This window comes from Podarcis liolepis, assembly GCF_965112155.1.
Source record: "Podarcis liolepis genome assembly, chromosome: 11".
NCBI classification, from domain to species: Eukaryota; Metazoa; Chordata; class Lepidosauria; order Squamata; family Lacertidae; genus Podarcis; species Podarcis liolepis.
Window position 1 is genome coordinate 37972805 of NC_139565.1, and position 22104 is coordinate 37994908.

Sequence of the window (22104 nt, forward strand, 5' to 3'; positions counted from 1 at the left end):
CCTGTCAAACTCGTCACAGCAGGCCTCCCATGGTTCCAACACTATTCCCTGGGACAGATGTCAACATTCCTCTCACCACATAGAACAGTTCTGCTGGCCAGCTACTCAAATATGCAGTGCAGTCAGCACACTAAGCCTTCTTTGCTGTCTTCACCACCACACAAAAGGCCCGACTGTGAACTCAAATATAAGTCCCATCAGTTTCATACTGGGTCTTTGGACATCATGCTAAACCAAGGATTGTGGTTTGTTGCTTCTGCCTATGCTATGGGAGTAGTGAAGCCAGAGACATCTGCATGTTCACAGAAAACCATTAATTAGGATCTACTGCCAATGTATTGGTCCTGATCATCTGATAATTACAATGGTTTATTAACAGCACACATGACTCTAACTGGATTTAGGCCCTATTGTCATGAACCAAATTACTCTTTGGCTTCTAGCAATAAGCTGTTAAAAGATGCTGGTGTGCTTACTATGTTTTGTTTTGTTTTTTAAATAATTTTTATTAACCGGCCAATCAAATCAAATCACATCACATAAATTCCGAATTACAAAGCCAAATTTTAAATTTTGTTGAGGGGACCCATATTTCAAGATCCGAAGAGGGATTCTGATCATCTTCTTGCTACTGCGTTAATGTCCAAATCAGTCCAAACAAAGTTCATAATTCTATCCAGTCTTATCTTGCTGTTTCCACGTCACATCTTGTTCATATATTTTCTCTTTTTTCTTTATGATCTCTTCTGATGGTCTCCTTAAGCCGATAAACACCAATAATAATCCTGTGTGAATTTTTCCGTTCTTCCAGTCCTCAAATCGAGATGGTTTCCATATATAATCGCCTTCATAGATAACATTGCTCTTTCCATCTTTAATTACAGAACTGTCGTTCTTAAGTCCCTCTGAGGAGTTTCACCCACAATATAAAAACAGCTCTATTTCTCTATTTCTCCTCCCAGACTTAAGTCCTCCGACAGAACTTCCCAATATGGCGACGGCACTTTTAACTGCGTCATTCCAAAGCCCTTATACATTCCACGCTCTTCTCAAAACATGCTTTGGTTTGAAAGTTTATCTCCACACAGCCTTAAATCCACAGCTTAAGTCCTTAAAACAACATTTCTGACTTGTGGGGGGGGATTCTTGTTTAATCACATAAAAGAAAGGAAAGTTTCCCTCCCCCCATCAGTCCCTTTGCCATACCGAGTCTTGGCGTATCTTCTCAAGATTTATACTTGTTCCTCCGACTGGTCTTGTTTTATCAGAGATCTCTTCTGTTAGCAGTCTTCACTCCCCCTCCTTCCTTGAAATATGTGCATTCGCTTCATCCAAATTGTTTCTTTTGAAGTTCTTGCAGCTAGTGGCGTGGATCAGAGACGGCGTCCAGGAGCGCAAAAATCCCACGGGAGGGCATTGTGCCTAGTGCCCCATCCCCACAAATTTGGGGGTGATATAGGGCACAGCAGGCAAGGGCAGTCCCACCCCACAATCCTGGGGGGGGGTAGTGAGGCTATTTACTCCCATCACAGCCTCCAAATTACCTCGTGTGGGTCGGAGAGGTGTTATTGTCAGCCATCTTCTGATGCGCCCCTAGTGGCCCCTCCGGTGTGCTTACTATGTTAAAAGGTATTGCTAAAGAAGACTAATCCAGATTTCCAAATTAATCAGAATACAAATCTCAAGGGTCTTGTTACAAAGTTTTTAAAAAGAGAGAGGAAAAAGAAACATCACACAACTCATTACATGAAGAACCAAGTCAAATATCAAACAATTCAAATAAAAGTTTTCTATATTTCAAGCAATGTCTCCTTGATGTTAGTTAGGCAATTCCTGATTGCCAGGGGGTTGAAAAATTGTCCAAGGATATCTGAAAGCTTAGAATTTACATTTTCAGTGTAGAAACCATTTTTGCATGCACTTTTAACCTTAACACATTATGGTAACATGTAGAATTCCAATAGTTAGTTGATTAGTTAGTTAGTTATTTAGTTAATTTACCTAAACACAAGAAATATGAACTCTCTACAAAATGTGCTTATAATAAATATACAACCAGCATGTTGCTTTAAAAGAAGGATAGTATCAGCAGAATCCACAATTACTCTTAAACCCCAATCCAGCAAAGCATGAATAGAAGACCCATATAACAATTTCTATCTAATTCTGCTTATCCATTCCTGATATATCCAAAGTTGCTTTTAAACTTCCCTTAGGTTAAAAAAGGCAACTTGTAATATAATTATGTACCTTCATGAAGGCACTGTTGTATGTAATCAATCCCTTATGTCAGTGGTTTTCAACTGGTGTGCCGTGGTACCCTGGGGTGCCTTGAATGATGGTCAGGGGTGCCGTGGCCAACACTGGCCTCTGTCCCTCTTTCCATCCCTCCCTCCACTGATGCTCTCTTGTGTCTCTGCCTCCCAAAGGCTTGCACAGCTGTTTATTGCAGCAGCCTGGCTATAAGATCTACAGGCGAATGGTGCCTCTGGCAGGCACCTCTCTTTGGGGTGGGGGGCGGGGCTTAGAGGCCAAGGGCAGCAGCAGCTGCCACCTAGAGGACTCCCAAGGAGAGGGGAGAGGGGAGAAGGATGAGGGAACACTCCAAGGCTGTTTGAAAAAGAGTGAGAGGCTGCCAGCTCTGCAGGCAAGAGGTGACATAACTGGGCTCCTGGGCCCCATGGGGTGCTGCAGAAAGAATGTAATTGGTTAAGGGAGCCGTGGACTCAAAAAGGTTGAAAACCTCTGCCTTATGTGAAGAAGCAAAATAGAGTGGAGCTCCCATTTATAAATGTATATGTTCTTCTATTTCTAAAACTCCAATTGAGAATAGGTGTTACATCAGCTGAAATGGAAATCCTTTGGCTTGCTAAGTTTATAGGTCACATTTCTAGGTATCCAGGAGGGAATGATCAACTTAAACTATGCATGGAAGGTAAGTTGTATATACAGCACTCAAAATCTACAAAACAAGTAACTGCATAGCACTGCAGTACAAGAGTTGTACAACTGAAAGTGGGAGCAAACAAAGAAAAGGATAATAGCCCCAGGCAAAATGTATGGATGGAATTTTGTTTTGCTCTGTTTCCTTAGCTTGTTTTTATTATAACTGATGTTCCAGGACCTGTTAAAACAATATCCTCTGTCCTAGAACATTCATGATACTTGGGCAAGAAGCTGAAGCAGGAATTGGGAGAAACACTCCGAGTGGAATGTAGAATATTCAGAATGCCTGTGACAATTTAAACAGTACTGGGCACAAAACACGCACAGAACAGCTGACACATTTAGCAGTTTGTTTTTTCACCTACAATATGAATGTATCAACTATGGTAAGATTCTGCATTAATTGGATTCTTCTCATGTGCATGGCTAACCTCAAATTCTACAATTCCAGCTCTTACTGGATGGACAAATAGAGGAAAAACAACAAGGGACACACTTTCCCCAGCAAATTAAGTCTTCCAGTAATGCCAATAAAGGACTATGAACAAATATGTGCTTTGGGGCATTTTTTTCACCTGGCCGAGGGTGGAAGGACTACACTATGCTTTATTGCATTAATATATTTAATATATAATATTTAACTGCTTTAATTAAGGGATAACCAATAGTATCCCCATGCTAACAAAAGCCTCTTTAATTCAGTAGAGGCTTCTGTAAGCGAAACAGTAAGGGAGACAATTTTCACCTTTCCCCCTCATCCTTTGAGGATATCGCTATGCAAAATCTGCTCTAGAGACCAGCTGACCCTTCGCAACAGTGTGGGCACAGAAGGAGGGGAAGCAGCAAACTTTGTTTCTCCCTGCATTCTGATGACAAGAGCCTTCACTGGATCAAAGTCTTCCACCAGCAGAAGGATGCCAGTTGAAAACAAAGAAAACTGAAGTTGAAATCCTATGCACACTTAACTGGATGCAAGCACCACTGAATACATTATGACTTCCTTTGGCATATACATGGATAGGTTTACACTGCATATCAGTAAAAGGGCCATAGTTTTATGACGAGATGGAAAAGGGAAAGGGGAAAAAATGCCACAAAACCTGTGTTCTCTGCTAAGGCTTGCCTGTCACCTACTAAGCATTCCTGAGGACCAATTATGCCAGGGGGAGAGAGGGCCAGAAAAACCTGCTATTGCTGAGGATGGAAGTAGCCCAGGAAGGAAGCAAACAGTGTGTGGTCAGCCTTTTACAGGAATAGGCACATTGATTTCCCAACTTTACCCTGTTTTGCTTCACCTCTACAGCTATTGAGGTGATCACAAATTGAAGTTGATTTGTTTTTTAAATACAAACATGTCCTAGGTTTCCTTGGAGAGTTAGATTTATTAGTTTGGCCGTGTCTGTCAGCTACGCTTAGTAATTCCCAAAGAGGACAGCACACTGCAGGAGCCTTCCCTGGTGTGATTTGTGGCCACGTTTATACACATTTCTCAGCATAAACATGCAGCCAACTTCATAACTAACCCTCTGTTATTATAACTTAAGTCAATAATTTCACAAAACAAAGGAGAAATTATACTAGGAAAGGAAGGAAAGAAAACTATAGAAAACAATGTGGCAAGGAGGTATCACATGCAAATCCAGCTTTTGCAAAATACACATTTTCTTATTTCTTTAAGTTTAAATTGTATTTGTAGGCACATGAACACGCTTAAAAACATCTGGAGTGAATTGGACAGTGTAGTTTCTTCATGGTGAATGAGAGACGCTCCCACACCTACAGTAGCAAATGTTCTTATGTGATGCCAATAAAGGTTACTCGACTTGACTTGACCTACAGTGGCCACAAAGTGCTTACTGTGCCTGTAAAATATTCTGAAGTTTTTATATATATTAATATTATGGAGGCTCTTGATGTACCTGTTTCAATCATCCTTACAGCTTTGAAGTCTGCTGTTCCCAGAAAAGTGGATGGATCAAGGGTTAACGACTAAGCACTGTGAAGGCTATAGGCCTTTTAGCAATATTGCTTGTCAGCAATTTGTGCCCATACAAAAAACAGTATTGAAGCTTACTGAAACATCTTGCTTGGATGGATTTTAGTGAAACAAGTGTGAACAAGACTACAGTCTTTTAGAGACAAAAAGAACCACGTGTGAATGCTGCTCCTCCAGCCACTTTTTCTGAAGAAAATAGGCTTTGGGAGAGAACCATTTTGAGCAGCGAAGCATTAGATAGGGAGCAGGCGCTTAAGCCTTTTCCCAACAGACAGACTTTTCTTTTCCAAATTATCCTAGCTGATTACCATCCTGATTACCATCAGGATGCAAGTATCTACAGTAGTACCTCAGGTTAAGAACTTAATTCATTCCGGAGGTCCGTTCTTAACCCGAAACTGTTCATAACCTGAAGCACCACTTTAGCAAATGGGGCCTCCTGCTGCCACTGCACTGCCGCTGCACGATCTCTGTTCTCATCCTGAAGCAAAGTTCTTAACCCGAGGTAATATTTCTGGGTTAGCAGAGTCTGTAACCTGAAGCGTCTGTAATCTGAAGCATCTGTACCCAAGGTACCACTGTATTTCCTTGTTTGAGAAGCTAGCTGTCAGGGAAAGGGTTAAAAGCCTTTCCCCACTTTTCGACTGAAGATATGCCCCTCCCAACCCACTTTTATTCAGAAATGCAGCTGCCAGGGATTTGTTACAAACATTTGCATATGATGTGTAGTTTGCCCCTTAGAGAGTTTCAGAACTTCCATCCTTTATCCTCTGAAAGGTTCTTATCACAGTGGCATGCTGGGATAAATACTTTGCAGTGATCCTCCCTGGAGAATGGGATATGCATAGAAAAATCTTTTGCATCCAGTGATGTTGGGCTTTAACAGATTTGCATACAAAATACAGCTCCCTTTTGTCTACAACCACCACCCACCCAAAATTCCAACACATTTAATAAAACTTGATGTAACAAAACAGTACCAAGGGTGTTTCTAACAGCAATGCAAGACTGGCTTCCTTCCAGCTCTACAGCTGAAATGACAGACACACATACCAACAAATCATGCGTGAGCTCAGCCAACATTCTTGACCTTCCCTCCCATACTTCAGATGGCTATCCACTTTTTAATTTTATTTTAATCTGCTCACTTGTCAACTCATAAATTGAAGACGGGGGAAAAATTCAAAAGCACAAAACTTCTCTAGGAGTATTTGCTTCTGGATGACACCAAGAGGAACAGCTGGGCAGAAGAGTACATTGCAGGCTTCTACTTTATCTTTGCAGAGCTATTTTCCTCCAGAGGTCAACAAGGTATGTTTGAACTGAATGCGGTGAATGTCCTTCCTGGGCAAATGCTCTTCTAAAAATGTTACATATGCCTTCACCCTTACAGAATCTTAATTCATGCAGTTACTTAACTTGCCTTAGTTTATCTTATTAACAGATCTAAAGAGAGAATATAGTTTAGAGTGGGAGGAATGTACAAACTAGAGGATAAATGAAACAACAAGAGATGAAAAAGAGAGCAGATCATTTTGAATATCCACAGTTGTCTACATTATGAGTTTATCGAATTAGTGCTCAGTTGAATATGAATCAATGCAGTATATAAAGTGAAAAAAATTGTGCTTGCTACCATTTCACAAGGCACATAAATATACACAGACAAAATGACACTGTGCCTGCCATATATCTGGACTGAGATAGTTTGCCCCTGCACTTCTCCATGAATAAAGAATTTATTTTCCAGCTTTTTTGCACTGGTTTCAGTTGTCTTAATGGGCACAAGCTCACAAAAGCAAACTTACAGTAGGTTGCAGCTCATGGTTTGTTTGGAGAAAGAAAAACCATGAGCCCAGGTTGAGACCTAACGCTAAACCAAACCAAACCATGGTTTAGCTTCCAGCACTGAAGCAGCAGCATGAGAAGAAGAGAAGCAAAGTTGCCCACCATTTTAGCCCCATGCACCAGTACACTGCACATTCACCTTTAAACCAAAATAATGCTTAGCTATGGTTTAAATTGACTCACATACAGGCAAGTCCAAGTACACTAGATTAATCTTATACGTCTGACCCAGTGCTATAGACATCACTTAGTAATACATATTTATATGATTTGTTAGATAAAACTCAAACTATATAATACAATAATATATAATTTATTACTACGGGATAATTTATTACATGAAAACTTTATAATATATTTCATCAGAAGAGAAAATAAAGCTCAGCTTGCATGAATGCTATTGTCAGATGGCCAGAAGATTTTTACTGCACCTTTTTCTTAGTTCATAACATGCAGATCCACTAACAATATATAGTCAAAAGCTTTAAACTTACCCGCTTGTGTAGACGTTCTGCTTCCTCTTGATATGCAGCAAGCTGTTGTTTCCATTGTTTCACGTTGGCAGTGGACTCGAGCAGAGCTGCTGTAAGCTTGGCATTGTTACCCTTGAGTGTTGCAAGTTCTGCCTCCCAGTGCTTGCCGATTGCTGAACTATGGACAAAAAAACAGTTGTCACAATAGTGGAGACCACAGCATCAGTGGGTTATTTTTGTTCTCTGGCTCATGCCTATACAATTGTCTTCAGAAGCCAGCAAGTCTTGTGGTCCTTCCCAAGTTCTATGATTATGATGCAAAAACACATTGCCTAGGGATTGGGGTGGGAGGAAGCTTAGTAGATAAGCACATATATTTTGCACGCTGAAGATTCTAGGTTCAAACTCTGGTTTGCCACTTAAAAGGACATCAAGGCTGGGAAAGACCTCTCCCTAAGAGAAAACCACTGCCACATTAGTGGGGCAGATGGCCCAATTATTTGACTCAATATAAGGTAGCTTTGTATGTTTTGAAAGACAAATATCTGACTGTGAATATGCGAATGATTTTTTGAATTTTCATACTAGATACTACCTAATCATAGAAGATAAAAAGTAAACAATGAAAATACCTATTGTTATCTTCTCCAATAACAGGTCAGGAATTAGTAAAAAATTAGTTGCATTATATTAATTAGCCATCTTACAATATGCAAAGAGAGAGTTTGAAAGTATGCCTAAGCCAAAGATTAGCAATATGGAAAATAACTTGGACAACCCCAAGGCCCATGGACTCTCCCTTCCCCTGCTTAACCTCAAGGAAGATAGAAACATTTGCTTTCATTTGTAAACTAACCACAGTTTGCCATTACATCTGTCATAAAATTTATATATCACTTGATTGTAAAAAACAACAACCTTGAAGCAGTTAACCAACATAATAAAACAAGAAATTATAAGTAAAAGCCATTAAAACAATAAAAAAATTAAAACCATAGATATGGTGTTGAGGAGACGCAGACTGTTGGTTCTGGGGGACTTTGGCATCCATGCTGAGGCCACTAAATCTGGGACAGCTCAGGACTTCATGGCTGCCATGACAACCATGGCACTGTCTCAACAGGCCATTGGCCTCACACATGTAGCAGGCCATAGCCTATACATCTGATTTCATTAACTGAGCAGAAATAGGGTGATCGGAGAGTGATCCAGTCTGTTGTCAAGATCAGATCACTTCCTGTTGCATTTTAGGTTTTCAGCAGCTTTCCCCCTCCACAGAGGCAGGGGAATGTCCTTGGAGGCTGAAGGATTCAATTAGTTCCCAGACCCTATGGAGGCTTTTCCAGCTGATATGACTGGCCCTGGTTGCCTGTAGAAAACATGGATGATCTGGGCCACTGACACAATCCCCCGAGTTCCCTCTGCCACTTGATAGAACCCTGTTTGGGCAATGAAACAAGCTGGAAGACGACTTGAATGCAAGTGGAGAAAATCTTCAGGCGAATGCAACAGAAAACTAGTGAGTGCTCATTATCAAGTTTACTCGGTGGCAATGAAGGCGGTATAAAACTTACTTTGTTTCCAATGTGTTTGTGGTTTATTGGTTTGTTTTTCCTTTTGTTTATTTAGTATGTAAAGTATTTTGTATTCTCATTTTGTATTTATCTGTTGTGAACTGCCCTGGGATATTGAGATGAAGGGCAGTATACAAATTTAATAAATCCTAATGATAATCTAGCTGAGCTAAAACCAGTGGTGGCTTGCTGTGATTTGTTTGCAGAGCAATTTGAAGATAAAATCACTTGAATCAGCTGAGACCTTGACTCCACTATTTTAGCATACGATTCTCAAGTGCCATCCAGAGTTTGTTAGTAAAGCACGAGGATGTGGACAAGGTGCTGGCATCAGCACAGGTGAACATTTCTCTTCTTAATCTTGCTCTTCAAGGCTGGTAAAATCTAACAAGGAGGCAGCAGCTTGCTTGGCCATGCAAGAAGGTCCTTGCTTGCCAAAAGGAGGTGATGGTAAGACCACTCATTAGAAACCTTTCCTGGATCCATAATCTAAACAATTAGTGACCAGTTGCCAATGTTTGTTTCTTGAGCAACGTTCTTGAGTGCATGGCTGCAGGTCAGATCCAGGCTCTCTTGTGTAAGACTAACTTTTCAGACCTATTTCAATCAGGGTTTGGGCATGGAAACCACCTTGGTCACAAAGACCTTTGTCAGGAAAGACAGGCGGTGTGTGTCTCTGTTACTGTTCCTTGATCTCTCAGTGGCTTTCTATACCATTGACCACAGTATTTGTGACTGTCCAAATTGAGGGTAGGCAGTACTGCTTTTCAGTGGTTCCAATACAATTCGGGATGGATATCTTCAGAGGCTGGTGATGGGGGGTGTTGTTCAGCCCCTACAGTCCTCAGTGCTGCTGGTTTAGGTTTTCCTATACTGAATGGGCTCACCCAGTGCTCTGGAGTACATTTTCAGTAATGTGCTGGTGATACATTGCTCTATCACAGCTGCAGACGTATTGTGTCCAGATTAAGGGAAGTAATAGTACTGCTTTATTCTACCTTGGTCAGACCCCACCTGGAGTACAGTGTCCAGTTCTGGGCACCACAATATAAGGATATTGACAAGCTGAAGAGTGTGCAGAGGGTGGAAACCAAAATGAAGGGTCTGGAAACCAAGTCTTTTGAGCAACAGTTGAAGGAGTTGGGTATGTTTAGCCCGGAGAAGTGATATGATAGCCATCTTCAAATATCTAAAGGTCTGTCACATGGGAAATGGAGCAGGCTTCTTTTCTACTGCCCTGGTGGGTAGGACCCAAACCAATGGAATCAAATTACAAGAAAGGAGATTCCAACCAAATGTTAAAAATAACTTTTTGACAGTAATAGCTCTGCAACAGCCGAATGGACTCCCTCAGAAGCTGGTGGACTCCCCTTCATTGAAGGTTTTTAAGCAGATGTTGGATGGCCATTGGTCAGGGATTCCTTAGAAGAAGAAGAGTTTGGATTTGATATCCCGCTTTATCACTACCTGTATGAGTCTCAAAGCGGCTAACATTCTCCTTTCCCTTCCTCCCCCACAACAAACGCTCTGTGAGGTGAGTGGGGCTGAGAGATTTCAGAGAAGTGTGACTGGCCCAAGGTCACCCAGCAGCTGCATGTGGAGGAGCGGAGATGCAAATCCGGTTCACCAGATTACGAGATTACCACTCTTAACCACTACACCACACTGACTCTTTAGTTATGATTCCTGCATTTCAGGGGGTTGGACTAGATGAGCCTTGGAATCCCTTCCAACTTTACAGTTCTACGATTCTATGTAGTCGTGGCAGTGAATCTGCTAGACTGGTGTCTTGCCTCAGTAATGGACTGGATAAGACCCAATAAACTGAAACTTAATTGAATAAGGCTGAGGTGCTGTTAGTGGGTGTTTCCCTCAGATCCATGGCTGCTCTGGATTGGGTCACAGTCCCTCTGAAGGAGCAGGTGTACTTCTGGATCCATTACTGCTGTTTGATGCACAACTGGCCTTGGTGGAGCAGATTGTATTCTATGCAGCTAAGTCCAGATGGCTATCTGGACAGAGATAAACTGACTTCTGTTATCTACAGTCTGGTAAACTCCAGTATACATTACGGCAATGTACTATATACATGGGGCTGCCTTTGAAACCGCTCTGGGTGCAGAATTCAACAGCCAGATGGACTGAGTATGTAACACCCATCCTGACACAACTTTACTGGCTATCAGTTAAGTTTCCATAACAGTGCTAGTTTTGACCTATTAAGCAATATGTGGCTCAGGACCCCAATACCTCAGGGATGCCTCTCCTTACATGAACCAACCCAAACACCGTGTTCATCATATGAGACCCTTCTCTGTGTTTCTCATCCACAGGGATGCAGAAGGTGGCAACACAAGTACAGGCTTTTTCACTGGTGGCTTCGCGCTGGAAAGCTTTCCCCCAAGGAAGCACAGCTGGCACCATTGTGGTCTACTTTTAGATGTCAGCCAAATTTTGGCCCTTAATTCAGTGGGTAAGTAGCTATACCTGTGGCCTCTTTTGTGCTCATCTTTTAAGGGGATAGGTAGAATTTTTTATATATGAATGAGTACTTGTATTACTGCTGTTCTGACATTTGGTTTTAATGTTTCTTGTTATCCTCCCCCCCCCCCCCGTTGGTCAGTTTAAGACACTTTGCTGTAAAAAGAAGCAAATAAATATAACATATTTGGTATCGAAAATGTACAAATTTCCTTTTTCATTGCCACTCTGCTTAAGAACTGGATTACCCTACTTACTGCTTCTCTCTATGCTCAAGGCAGAAAAATATATTCACCACAATAAAAGCTGTTGGACACTTTCTTTAAAATGTAAAAAGTGCTCTATAGTTGCTAGCTAAATAATCCCTTATGTGACAATTAGTTGCAACACCTTGAGTTATTATCTGTCTTTTGGCATGCAATGCAGGGTTTTTGAAATCTTCTCTTGGCTCTTGTAAACCTAGGATTCCCAAATGAGCTACCTTTGTACTATTCTACATCATAGAATGATTGAAATTTTATGCCAGCTTCATCTATGTGACCAAGAGTAGAATCTGAATCATGCCAGCTGCATCCCATTTAGAGAGAGGTCAGATCTTGCCTTGATTGCTCACATCTAGGCTGGACTACTGTAAGACACTCTGAGTGGAGCTACCATTGATGATGGTTCCGATACCTCAACTGGTGCAGAAGACAGCCCCCCTGCCAGATGTTTTCTGGTCCCATGTGACAGTGGTCCTGTACCAGTTGTACTGGTTACTGGAACATTTTAAAGTCCTAAAGAGTTTGTGATCAAGTAGCCTGTAGGTCAGCCTACACTCATACAAGCCTGCTTGGGTATGAAAATGTGCTTCAGATGCCATGCATCTAGATTTGATTCAGCTGCCAGGCAAAAGAGATAGGGCCTTTGTTGTGATGGTACCCAACTTATGAAGTTTCCTCCCCAATAAGATGGGCACAAACTTTTAAGTGGATTTCAAAACTTAATTATTTTGGGCCACTGCTTCTTAAATGCTGTTTGTGAAGAATGACTGGGCTATTTTTTTAAGTATTAAGTATTTTCATTTATTTAAAATAAATCTATGCTGCTGTTTTACTTATTTTTATTTATTTATATCTGAATGAACTATTTAATTAATACACACATTATATACATACGCTGCTGCCATCTTAAAATGTTTAGGTTTTCATTTAAAAATATTTTGATAGGGCTATTACTGCATTTTCCTAACTCAAAGCAGGTTGGGAAAAATATCTTTTAAATGTGTGTGAAGAGAGAGCCACATTTCATATGGCATCTGGTATAGTGATTTTGGAGTATAAATAATTATGCCTTTCCTGGACGCTGGGAGGTCAAGTGCTATCATTAGCACCATAATGAATGCAACTGCACGAGAGTCACACCTGTTCGATAATGCCTCCAGTACGGGTCAAGGCAAAAGGTCATAACTTCTCTCCTTGGCAGCCAGCAATATTGTGTGAGCTTCTGCAAAAGTTCTCTCAGATCATTTGCACTTTCTTACAGTATTTGTCATGTGTGTGTGTTAAAGTTATGTGGCCCTTTGGCATCCCCCCCCCCCCCGGTAATAACCAGCAAGACCACTCCTTTCCCTTCACAATTCCCTGGAAGTCTGTCATTTTACTTCTTCTCCAAACAGTGAAGTACACATGCCATCCAATTCTTTTCAGTGTAGGAATAGCTCCTGCACTAAGGCTTCTCTCCTTCCATTATGGATGGAAGGAAGAAATAGGACAGTATACTTGCGATGTTGGATTGCCACTAGTTTTATTGCAAGGGACCTGCAACAAAATTCTGTAGTGCGCAGTTCAGGGTTCCAACAATTCCACCCCCCCCCCACATTTTCTGTTTCATTTCCTCACAGTTAAGTTCCATTCACTGCCCACTGAGCATGCTTAGTCATCATTGGGCTGTTTGCCTCCATTTTTTTCTTTTAAAAAGTTCTGTCAGCTTTGCTGGTGTTGTGTGGATAGTGCGACATTGGCTACATAGAAAACGAGGAGTTTGCAATTAGTGTGTGATAGATCTATACAATCCGCCCCGCCCCCCAAAAGAATCAACTGGCTAATAACAGAATTTCAAGACTAAAATTTGTTTACAAATTTATTTATTTAAAATATTTATACACCACTATCCTTCAAAATATTATCAAAGCAGTTTGCGTAGTAAGCAAGTTGAATTCATCTTCTCGTTTACTGTTACTTCCTCATGAAAGGTAGTATTAACTGCCACAAAAACACAAATGCATTCCAGGGCAGGGGTAAAGAACTCCATACCCTCCAACATTTCTCCAATGAAAATAAGGACACCTTAAGAAAAAGTGGGACATTCTGGGATCAAATCAGATCAAAACTAGAATGGCTTCTGGAAAACAGGGACACATAGAGGGTCTGGAACTAGTTCCCATATTTGTGAAGGAAAAATACAGAACTCAAGAGAAAACCACACGATTAGTGTCTTGTGTAACCCATAGTGCTGCTATTGGCATATTTTCTTTTTGCCATAAATGAAGCCGCTTCAACTTGAATTATTCTAAAATCAGGGTTGGGAAACCGCCTTTGGCTCTTGAGACTCTCTCTAGGTTGTATCCTCTCTCTCCGAGCCACATGCCTCAGCAACTTTACTTCACACCCTTGTGTGTTTTGCCTTGAGAGGGTATATCCCTGTTTGGTATGGAAGCAGAATGGAGAGGGGTGTAGATAGAAATTTGCCTACTGTACATGCTTAGCATTTACATTCGCTTCTATGAGCACTTCTCTCTCAGTGTAAATCTTTACACTAAGCATAAATAAATATTTTGTTCAATTATGTTGAAGATCAATTAAGGCTCTGCATTGACATGGTATCCTTCTACTTCTACAAAAGACCTGGATTATAAAGTAAGCTAACAAGGATGTTCATGAAAGGGCAGTTTCCCCTCCCCGCCCCTTGCAGCCAAATGCGCCCTTTCAACCTTCCAGGCAAAGCCTCTTAAGAGGGTCAGGGACTCTGACCCTGCAGAAAGGGGTGTGTGGGGATGCAAATTAAAACTTTCCTTCTGTAAACTTGCTTAACATAGTTTTGGTTTCAAGCCCAATTTTGGGAAATTCTGCTTTCCTCCAGCTGCTCAACTCCTCCCTTCCCCTCCCCCCTGATCCATCCAGTTTTGTTCAGGAGGGAATTGCCAGTTCTACAAAGAACATTTAATAAAAACAAAATGCTTTTTGGAAGGGGGCAGATTGCTGCAAATGAAAAGGGGAGGGAAACTTTCCTTCTGTGAACTTCCTTGAATTAATTTCTCTTAAGATCCAAATAAATGTTTCTTATATTTATGAGATGATTGAGATAAACATATGATGAAAATCATTTAAGATTTAAATTACAGTGAATTCAATAAGGAAAAGAACTCCTGCTTTAAATCGCAATCCTATACACATTTACACGGGAGTAAACCTCATTAAGCATAATGGGACTTACTTCCAAGGAAATATGCACAGGCTTCTACTGTTAGGCTACGTAACTATATGCAAGCCTGAACTGGAGGAGAACTCTGAAAATGAAATATGACACTGCTTTGTAAATTTGAGCCATTAAAGACTATGTATTAAAATGCATTAACTATCTGTTATTAGATGTTTCCTGTGCTACTTTCAATTAAAACATATTTACAATGCATTGTGGTTTTTAAGAACGTTGGTCAGCAACATGTTTATTAAACATGTTTATTATTGTTGTTTTTAAACTCTATCCCCTGAATGTTGAGTTCCAAAATAATGTGTGCTTTTTGTCTGCTGACGTGTAGATATATCACTGGTTTAATAATAGAAACCTGCCTTCTACAATGTCAGACCATGGGGTCCATGTGGCTCACTACAGGGTTTCAGGCCAAGAGCCTTTTCCAGCCATACCTGGAGATGCCAGAGATTGAATCTGAGTTCTTCTGCATGAAAAGCATGTGCTCTATCATTGAATTTTTGTATTTATTTGTAAATAAAATACTCCAGCAATTTTTACCCTGACTTTTATATTATATTTACTTATCATTTGTGGCTAGGCACCATTGCTTTTAATTAGTTTGTTTGCTGCTAGAAAGGACCTTTCTCTATATAGTACCCATAACATATGAATCCGCACAAATCTTTCCTGAAAACTAGCACTGCAATATCTGTGCTCATTTCCCTTCAGGCAAGAGGGCTACCCTTGGGATGTCTGGCCAGATCCCAATAAGGGTTGACCATACTTTATACAAAAGTACTGTTGCTTCATGGGTATGAAGCAAAGGAAGGAAACAATATTGCTCAGAATTTAAAATCTGATAATTTCCTGAATAATTTACTTTTGAACAAAAGGCGGAATGTACAAGGATGACAACACTGATACCAGACCAGCTGGAGTTTTGAGTGCTTTTTTTCTGCAATGCATTCCACTTCTATTTAATAAGGCCTAGTTTGCTGTTATTTATATAAGATAATGAATTGACCTAACAAAAGGATTTTGGTTGTGGTGATGGTGAAACTTCTGGCATCAACTGATGACGCCTTAACATATTTGCAAACATTCTAAGAACTGAGAATGGGAATAGGAACCATGGAACGCACAGATGCAAGGTCCTTTGAGAGAAGCTAGGAGTTGGTGGATTGCAGGAGCAGTTTCACAGAGTTAAAACTGTTCATGTGCACATCTGCCTCTCTTCGTAGAGAGAAAAGACTCATCTATAGTCTAAGCTGTATATTGCTGGGAAAGAATGAAACAGGAGTGTTGTACAACAAGAATGCTGAGCATGAGCCAAAGAAGCTGATAGAAGAAGAAGCAGTAAGCAAAACAAGGGTTTGATGCAACTGTAAGTGGTGCAAGAACAGAATTTGGGGTAAAAGAGGAACCAAGGATGGAAAGGACCTATAGAAAAATTAATACTGGGCTAGGGTTGCTACATTTTTGCTTGCAGTGCCATTATATTGTTATAATCTTCTACCCTGGGACCTTATGATGAAGGACAGGTAAAAAGCCAATTTATCTTTACCATTTATTTATGTGATTTAAAGCAAGGAAGGTTGTGCAAATAGAAGATGATGTTTGGATTCAAATTTAAGATATTTAAGGAATATAGTAAAGCCTTTAATTAAAAAAAACCTTTTTGCTAAACAGTAAAGTTATAAATGCCTCAGTACAAACGTAATACATATTTAAAAAATGCAAGCCAGTCTTCAAAAGGTAAATTTCTATAGTCATTCTTTAATAATAACCCATAGGAGAGAAACAGGGTCTTAACAAATTTGTTACAGTAATGGATATACATGCAGCATTATCAAACGGTTTGCTATACAGAAAATAAAAATTAAAAGAAATCCATGATCTGAAAGAACCTCTTCACTATGGCAATAAATCAGGTTTGTTTGTGGGGGGTTTTTTTGCCAAAACTTTGAACAGAAAAAACAATTACTTAAGTAGGCAAGCAATCACATCACTATAAATCTATTTCTGTTAGTCCTACAATGTATTTTCCAAACACACTATATATTAAAATGTTCCAATAAGAAGATATATGACACAGTTTATGATACTGAAAAGATACTTAGGAACATCTTCAAGTCAGTGTTGACAAGCAATTTTAACAGGACATCCGAAATATCTGAGAAGCTGTCTCCAACCTACTTATTAATCTCCAGTTTTTAAAGGTTATTAAACAACATTCCACTTGTTTTCAAGCAGTGTTCTGGTTTTCTTGTAAAATGAACATTTAATAATGTAAAGATTGATTTTAGAAGCATCCAAAATTGGATTCAAATTTATAAATGTGGCTAGCTTTCCAGCAGCCCCCCCCCCAACTTTCACAATAATAAGTAAATTATGCAGAAACTTAAAACATCTAGGATGGCTCCTTTGAAAAATATCCAAAAACCCAATGAAGTTTTCTTATCAGGGAAAGAGCTCTATTGAAAATTTCGCCTTTTTGTTCTTCAAAAGTGGGCAGCAGATACAACAGTAAGTATAAATCTTCAGCATTTAAGATCCACAGAACAGGGGATGTAATTCCCACTCAGTTATATGTTCCTATCAGCACGATTACCACAACAGTCCATTTTCAGAAGTCAATTTGAGATTCTTCCCCCACCCTTTCATTCACTCATACCCGCATACACCCGCACACCCCTAACTGACAGAATGGAAACCAAAGCATTTGTGAACACAATTTTTTTTGATCTTCAAAGAAACATACCTTTCTGATAAAAAAAAGTCCTAGGAGTTTCTAAAAGTCTACAAACTCTCTCCATCAAGAAGAGCCCATAACAAAGCAGTTGTCTATAAAAATCTACACTGAACTACAACATATACCAGTATGTTGACAGTCCCCTCTGAATATTAAATCATAACTTGCTGGTGAAATCTAGCTGTAAGTAACTTAAGACGAGACTGTTCACATGAGATTCAGGCAATAAATATTCTTTTGTTTCAGCAGAAGGTTCAATACTGGAAGACCAATTCAAAATTTTGAAGCCTGATAGCACAATACTGTAAACAATTCTCTCTCAAAGTGTGTATACATATTGTAGAAATGTACATAGATCAGATTTAGACTTCTGTTACTAATGATACAGTTTAAACTGTAGTACAATTACTTATTTTCAGAAAAATAATAATATTATCTGCTGTTTGAGTGACAGTTTTTAAATTGTTATTAAAAACAGACACAATTTGTTGTTGTTTAGTTGTGTCCAACTCTTCGTGACCCCATGGACCAGAGCACGCCAGGCACTCCTGTCTTCAGACACAAGTTACCACAATATAAATAGGAATTGGTCATTTTGCAATAATCAAGATAGGTTACCAAAGTCACTTCAACATATACTTTTCAAGTTATTTAGCTCAACTCATGATCATATATTTTGATGGCTAGAGTAGTAAATGTGTCTGGACAAATTTGGTACGGTTTCACCTTAACCATAATCTGGATCCCAATATCCAGAACCCATATCTGCACATACAGTTCTCATCACTGGTATGCAATCTCAAATTAATCAGCTGTTTGATATGGGGATGAGGAGATTGTATTTTGGTCTTCTTTCCCCATCACACAAGTGATTGGGACTATCTAAAATAGAAGGTGGGACAGTTCTGTGCCCACAGATTTTTAGATAAGAATTGGAAACTACAGCAGCTCAAAATAATTCAAACACTCTGCTTCAACTTAATGTGCTTTAGTGCAATATATAAAAATTACATTAGAAAAGTTAAAGTTCAGCCCTTCTAGATGCGAAAAGATGGTTCACTATATAATAAATGTCAAACACCTGCCTGCTCATCTTCATGTGAAATATCACAATTGTGATTTTATCAGTGTTTTAATCATCAGGCTGAAGATATTATATAATGTCATATTTTCCCATAAAACATACTTGTTTGGGATATTAGCATTTCCTTTGACATTCAAGACCTGCTTAAGTGCCATTTTTAAGTGCAAAAGAGAATAATACCACGTAGCTCAAGAATTTGAAGTAATTCTCATTACCCACAAAATACACACACTAGACCAATAATTCTTGCAGCAGTATAAATTATTCTTGCACACTAGAAAGTTAAAGGTTGCAGCATAGTGTGATCACTTATCCTATATATTAATAGCAAACTCAATTCTCCTAGTGTGGATCCTTATGTAGCCGTAATAGCACCATCGACACACAAGAGGGAGGAACCTGCCAGCTGGGAGGAACCCAAAGGGCTGCAGAAATATAAACAATCTTTAAAGCCACTTCCCCAAAATAGCCCAGCGAGGAATGAGCATGCTCAGTAGGCCTGGATTGCTGACCAACAGCGGGTGAGTGGACGTGGGGGCAGAGAGGAAAACAGGGGATAGGAGGTAAGAAATTAAGAATTCTGACATGGCTGACTGGCACCCTGGACAGATGCACTCCACATTGCAACATTTTGTTGCAGCTTCTACTTTCCCCCCCTTCTTCTTTTAATCTGCATTTGGTCCAAAATATTAAAAGTCTCAGAGGCATCTGTATTGTGCTTCCCAGACAAAAAAATATTGAAGCTCAAAAGTAGCCATTCTATTCCATTTCCTTTTCTTTACTTTAAGAAAAGGGTAAGACATAAGTGGGCTATGCACACAGGAGGGCAAAACATGTGAAGTTCCTTGCTTTTGCTGCAGTGGTTTCCCTCCTGAAGAGACAAGCTTCTTTTTAAACTGAACAGTAGTCCCTTAATAATAGTGTGTCTCCTTCACTGCACCCTCTGCACAAACGCCTCTTTGGACACAGATCCACACTGCAAGCATTAAGTCTTTTTAAAAATTTAAATTAAACAAATGGAGAAAGAGGCCGTCTTAATAAAGTGCACACGTATTACTTAATAAGGATGTGTGAATGAAATCTGTACCTATGTGCAAATGGTAATGCATTCTGGGTTGGTTCAGCCCTTGGTTCTGAGTTTTGCGTCACTTCTGGGGTTGTTCTTTCATCATCTGTTCCATTAATACTCTCAGGTGTAAGAGGAGATTGAATATCACCTCCTGCAGATTCCTTAAAAAAAGAAAATTATGGTTACACACTGAATTATGCACAAATGTACTTCCAATAATAGACAAACATCCAAGTACCAGAGTTGAATTTTACACCCTAGCAGATATAAGGGGGTGGGGAAATGGCAACGTTTTCCTCCATCATTTGAAAGAAAAACAAATGAATTAATTGGTGTTCTTTACTTCCATAGGGAACTGGCCTAGAATGCCCATTAAGACCATTTAGTTTTATGTGGTAGAGTACTGGCTTCTGTTACAAAATAAATGTCATATCTCACCATAAGAGATCATATATATGACCATGTTTCCATCTTTACTAGTAATCAGTATGCCTTGGGCCACATGTATACCAAATTACAGCTTTCTGGTTGATCTGGAGCACTTTAACAATTTTGGGTTAAAACTTCAGACCCTTGCTTTTGAAGGAGAGAGGGACAATTTTCAGTTTTCTCTAGTTAAGCAGGTGTCTAGGATAATGTGCACTCCAAATTTCAATTTTGGGAGCAGTATGGTAGTACCCCAAATATTATGGATATGGTAATGTTTCCACTTTGGGGACTCTGGATCCCATTTTCTGACTTTTCTAGTAGATAAAGACATATACACCACATTTAAGTTCCATTTTGTATGGAAATAAACTAACAAATGCAAAAGACCTAAGATACCTATAGTAGTTTGTATATCCCATTGACTAAGACACAGCTGTTATTACATTTGCTGTATTTAAGATGTTCCTCCTTATATAACAGATATCCATTTAAATCAGTATTTGTGTACCAATATGAAACGGGAGTTTTACACAACAGCTTAAAAACATGTGTCCTAAAATCCAGAGCAAATGAATACAAAATTGTCCTGTACGTTTGCATAAATGACTCAAATTCTGTAAGTCAGGTTGTCATAGGAATTTTTAAAAAACCAAGATAGATCAAATACTTCTTGCCACATATTAATAAAAATCACATTAGCTGGAAAATTCTTTACCATCTGGTTGCAGCATATTTAAAGATGCCTTATCACCTAAGGCTAGGTCTGAATCAAATGGAAATCCCTCCCCTCTCTTTTTCCACACCCACCCACATCCTTGTGTGCTTGAGAATCCATATGATAGTCCGGGAACTTACAACACCTCATGAATTAATAGATTACTGCAATGCATTATATGTGGGGCTACCTTTAAAGACAGTTCAGAAACTACGGTTGATGCAGAACTCAGCAACCAGATTGTTGGCTGATGCAAGATGGTTTGAGTATATAAAGCCAATTCTGGTACATTTTCAATTAACTTCCAGACCCAATTCTAAGCTTTAGACCTATAACGCTTTATGGGGCTCAAGACTGCAATACTTCAAGGACCACCTACCGCTATATGAACCAACCCAGACCCTGCATTCATCACCTAAGGTCCTTCTCTGTGGAATAGGGGAAGTACAGAGGGTGGCAACATGAGGACAGGACTTTTCAGTGGTGGCTCCCTGCTTATGGAATGCTTCTCAGGGAGACATGTCTGGTGCCATGACTAGCAACTTTTAGGCACTAAGCAGAAATGTTCCTTTTTAGCCCAGCTTTTGGCCTTCAACCTGGAGAGTTTTAAATATTGTGACCGCCTTTAGTGGATGGGATGTGTTAGACCGTATTTTATATATATGAATGTTTTAAGGGTTTTGTTGTATTGGTTTTAATTTTTCTATTATATTGTAAGTCACTTTCAGTTTACTTTTTGTAAAAAATAACACAGTATTTCTGTTAGTAACTGAAATTTATTTAGGGATTAGAAGCACAGAATTAATAGTGCAACTGTCAGCAAAGGTGATCGTGCGATAATGATTCTTCTTCATGTTGGTATTTAATGTTAATTACCTAAAACTGTCTTCACCAGTTACCATACATGTAAACAGAAAAAAACTCATGAATTAGGAAACAGTAAGGTTGCCATATTTCAAAAAGTAAAAACCAGGGCACCCCAAATACAAAAAAGCACCAGCTTTCAGAAATTCTCCCCGAACATCAATTCTGCCTTTGAAATCTCAGTAATGTCTGGAATAATCCGGATGTATGGCAGCCCTAGGAAACAATACAGTTCAAACTGCATACTGCCAACTTTCTTATGTTAATAATAATAATAATAATAATAATAATAATAATAATAATGTTCCCTATTACGTTATCACCCATTCACAGGAATAAATATATGAGTCCTGGGTCTTGTATGAGGAAAACCTCAAGACACTCACGGCCATTTAAAGTAATGTAATGCAGGCTGACTGG

General features: G+C 39.5%; 1 protein-coding gene across 4 annotated transcripts in view; it reads right to left on the reverse strand.

Moving 5' to 3' along the window:
- The window catches only part of HOMER1 (homer scaffold protein 1), a 73619-nt gene that overhangs the window by 11161 nt on the left and 40354 nt on the right, over window positions 1-22104 (reverse strand). For all 4 annotated transcript variants that reach the window (XM_083465457.1, XM_083465456.1, XM_083465458.1 and 1 more), the window contains 2 exons: window positions 19695-19837; window positions 7285-7441 (listed from right to left, as the gene is read on the reverse strand). In XM_083465457.1, coding sequence (XP_083321583.1) covers window positions 7285-7441; window positions 19695-19837 — 300 coding nt within the window. The remainder of the gene's footprint in view (window positions 1-7284; window positions 7442-19694; window positions 19838-22104) is intronic.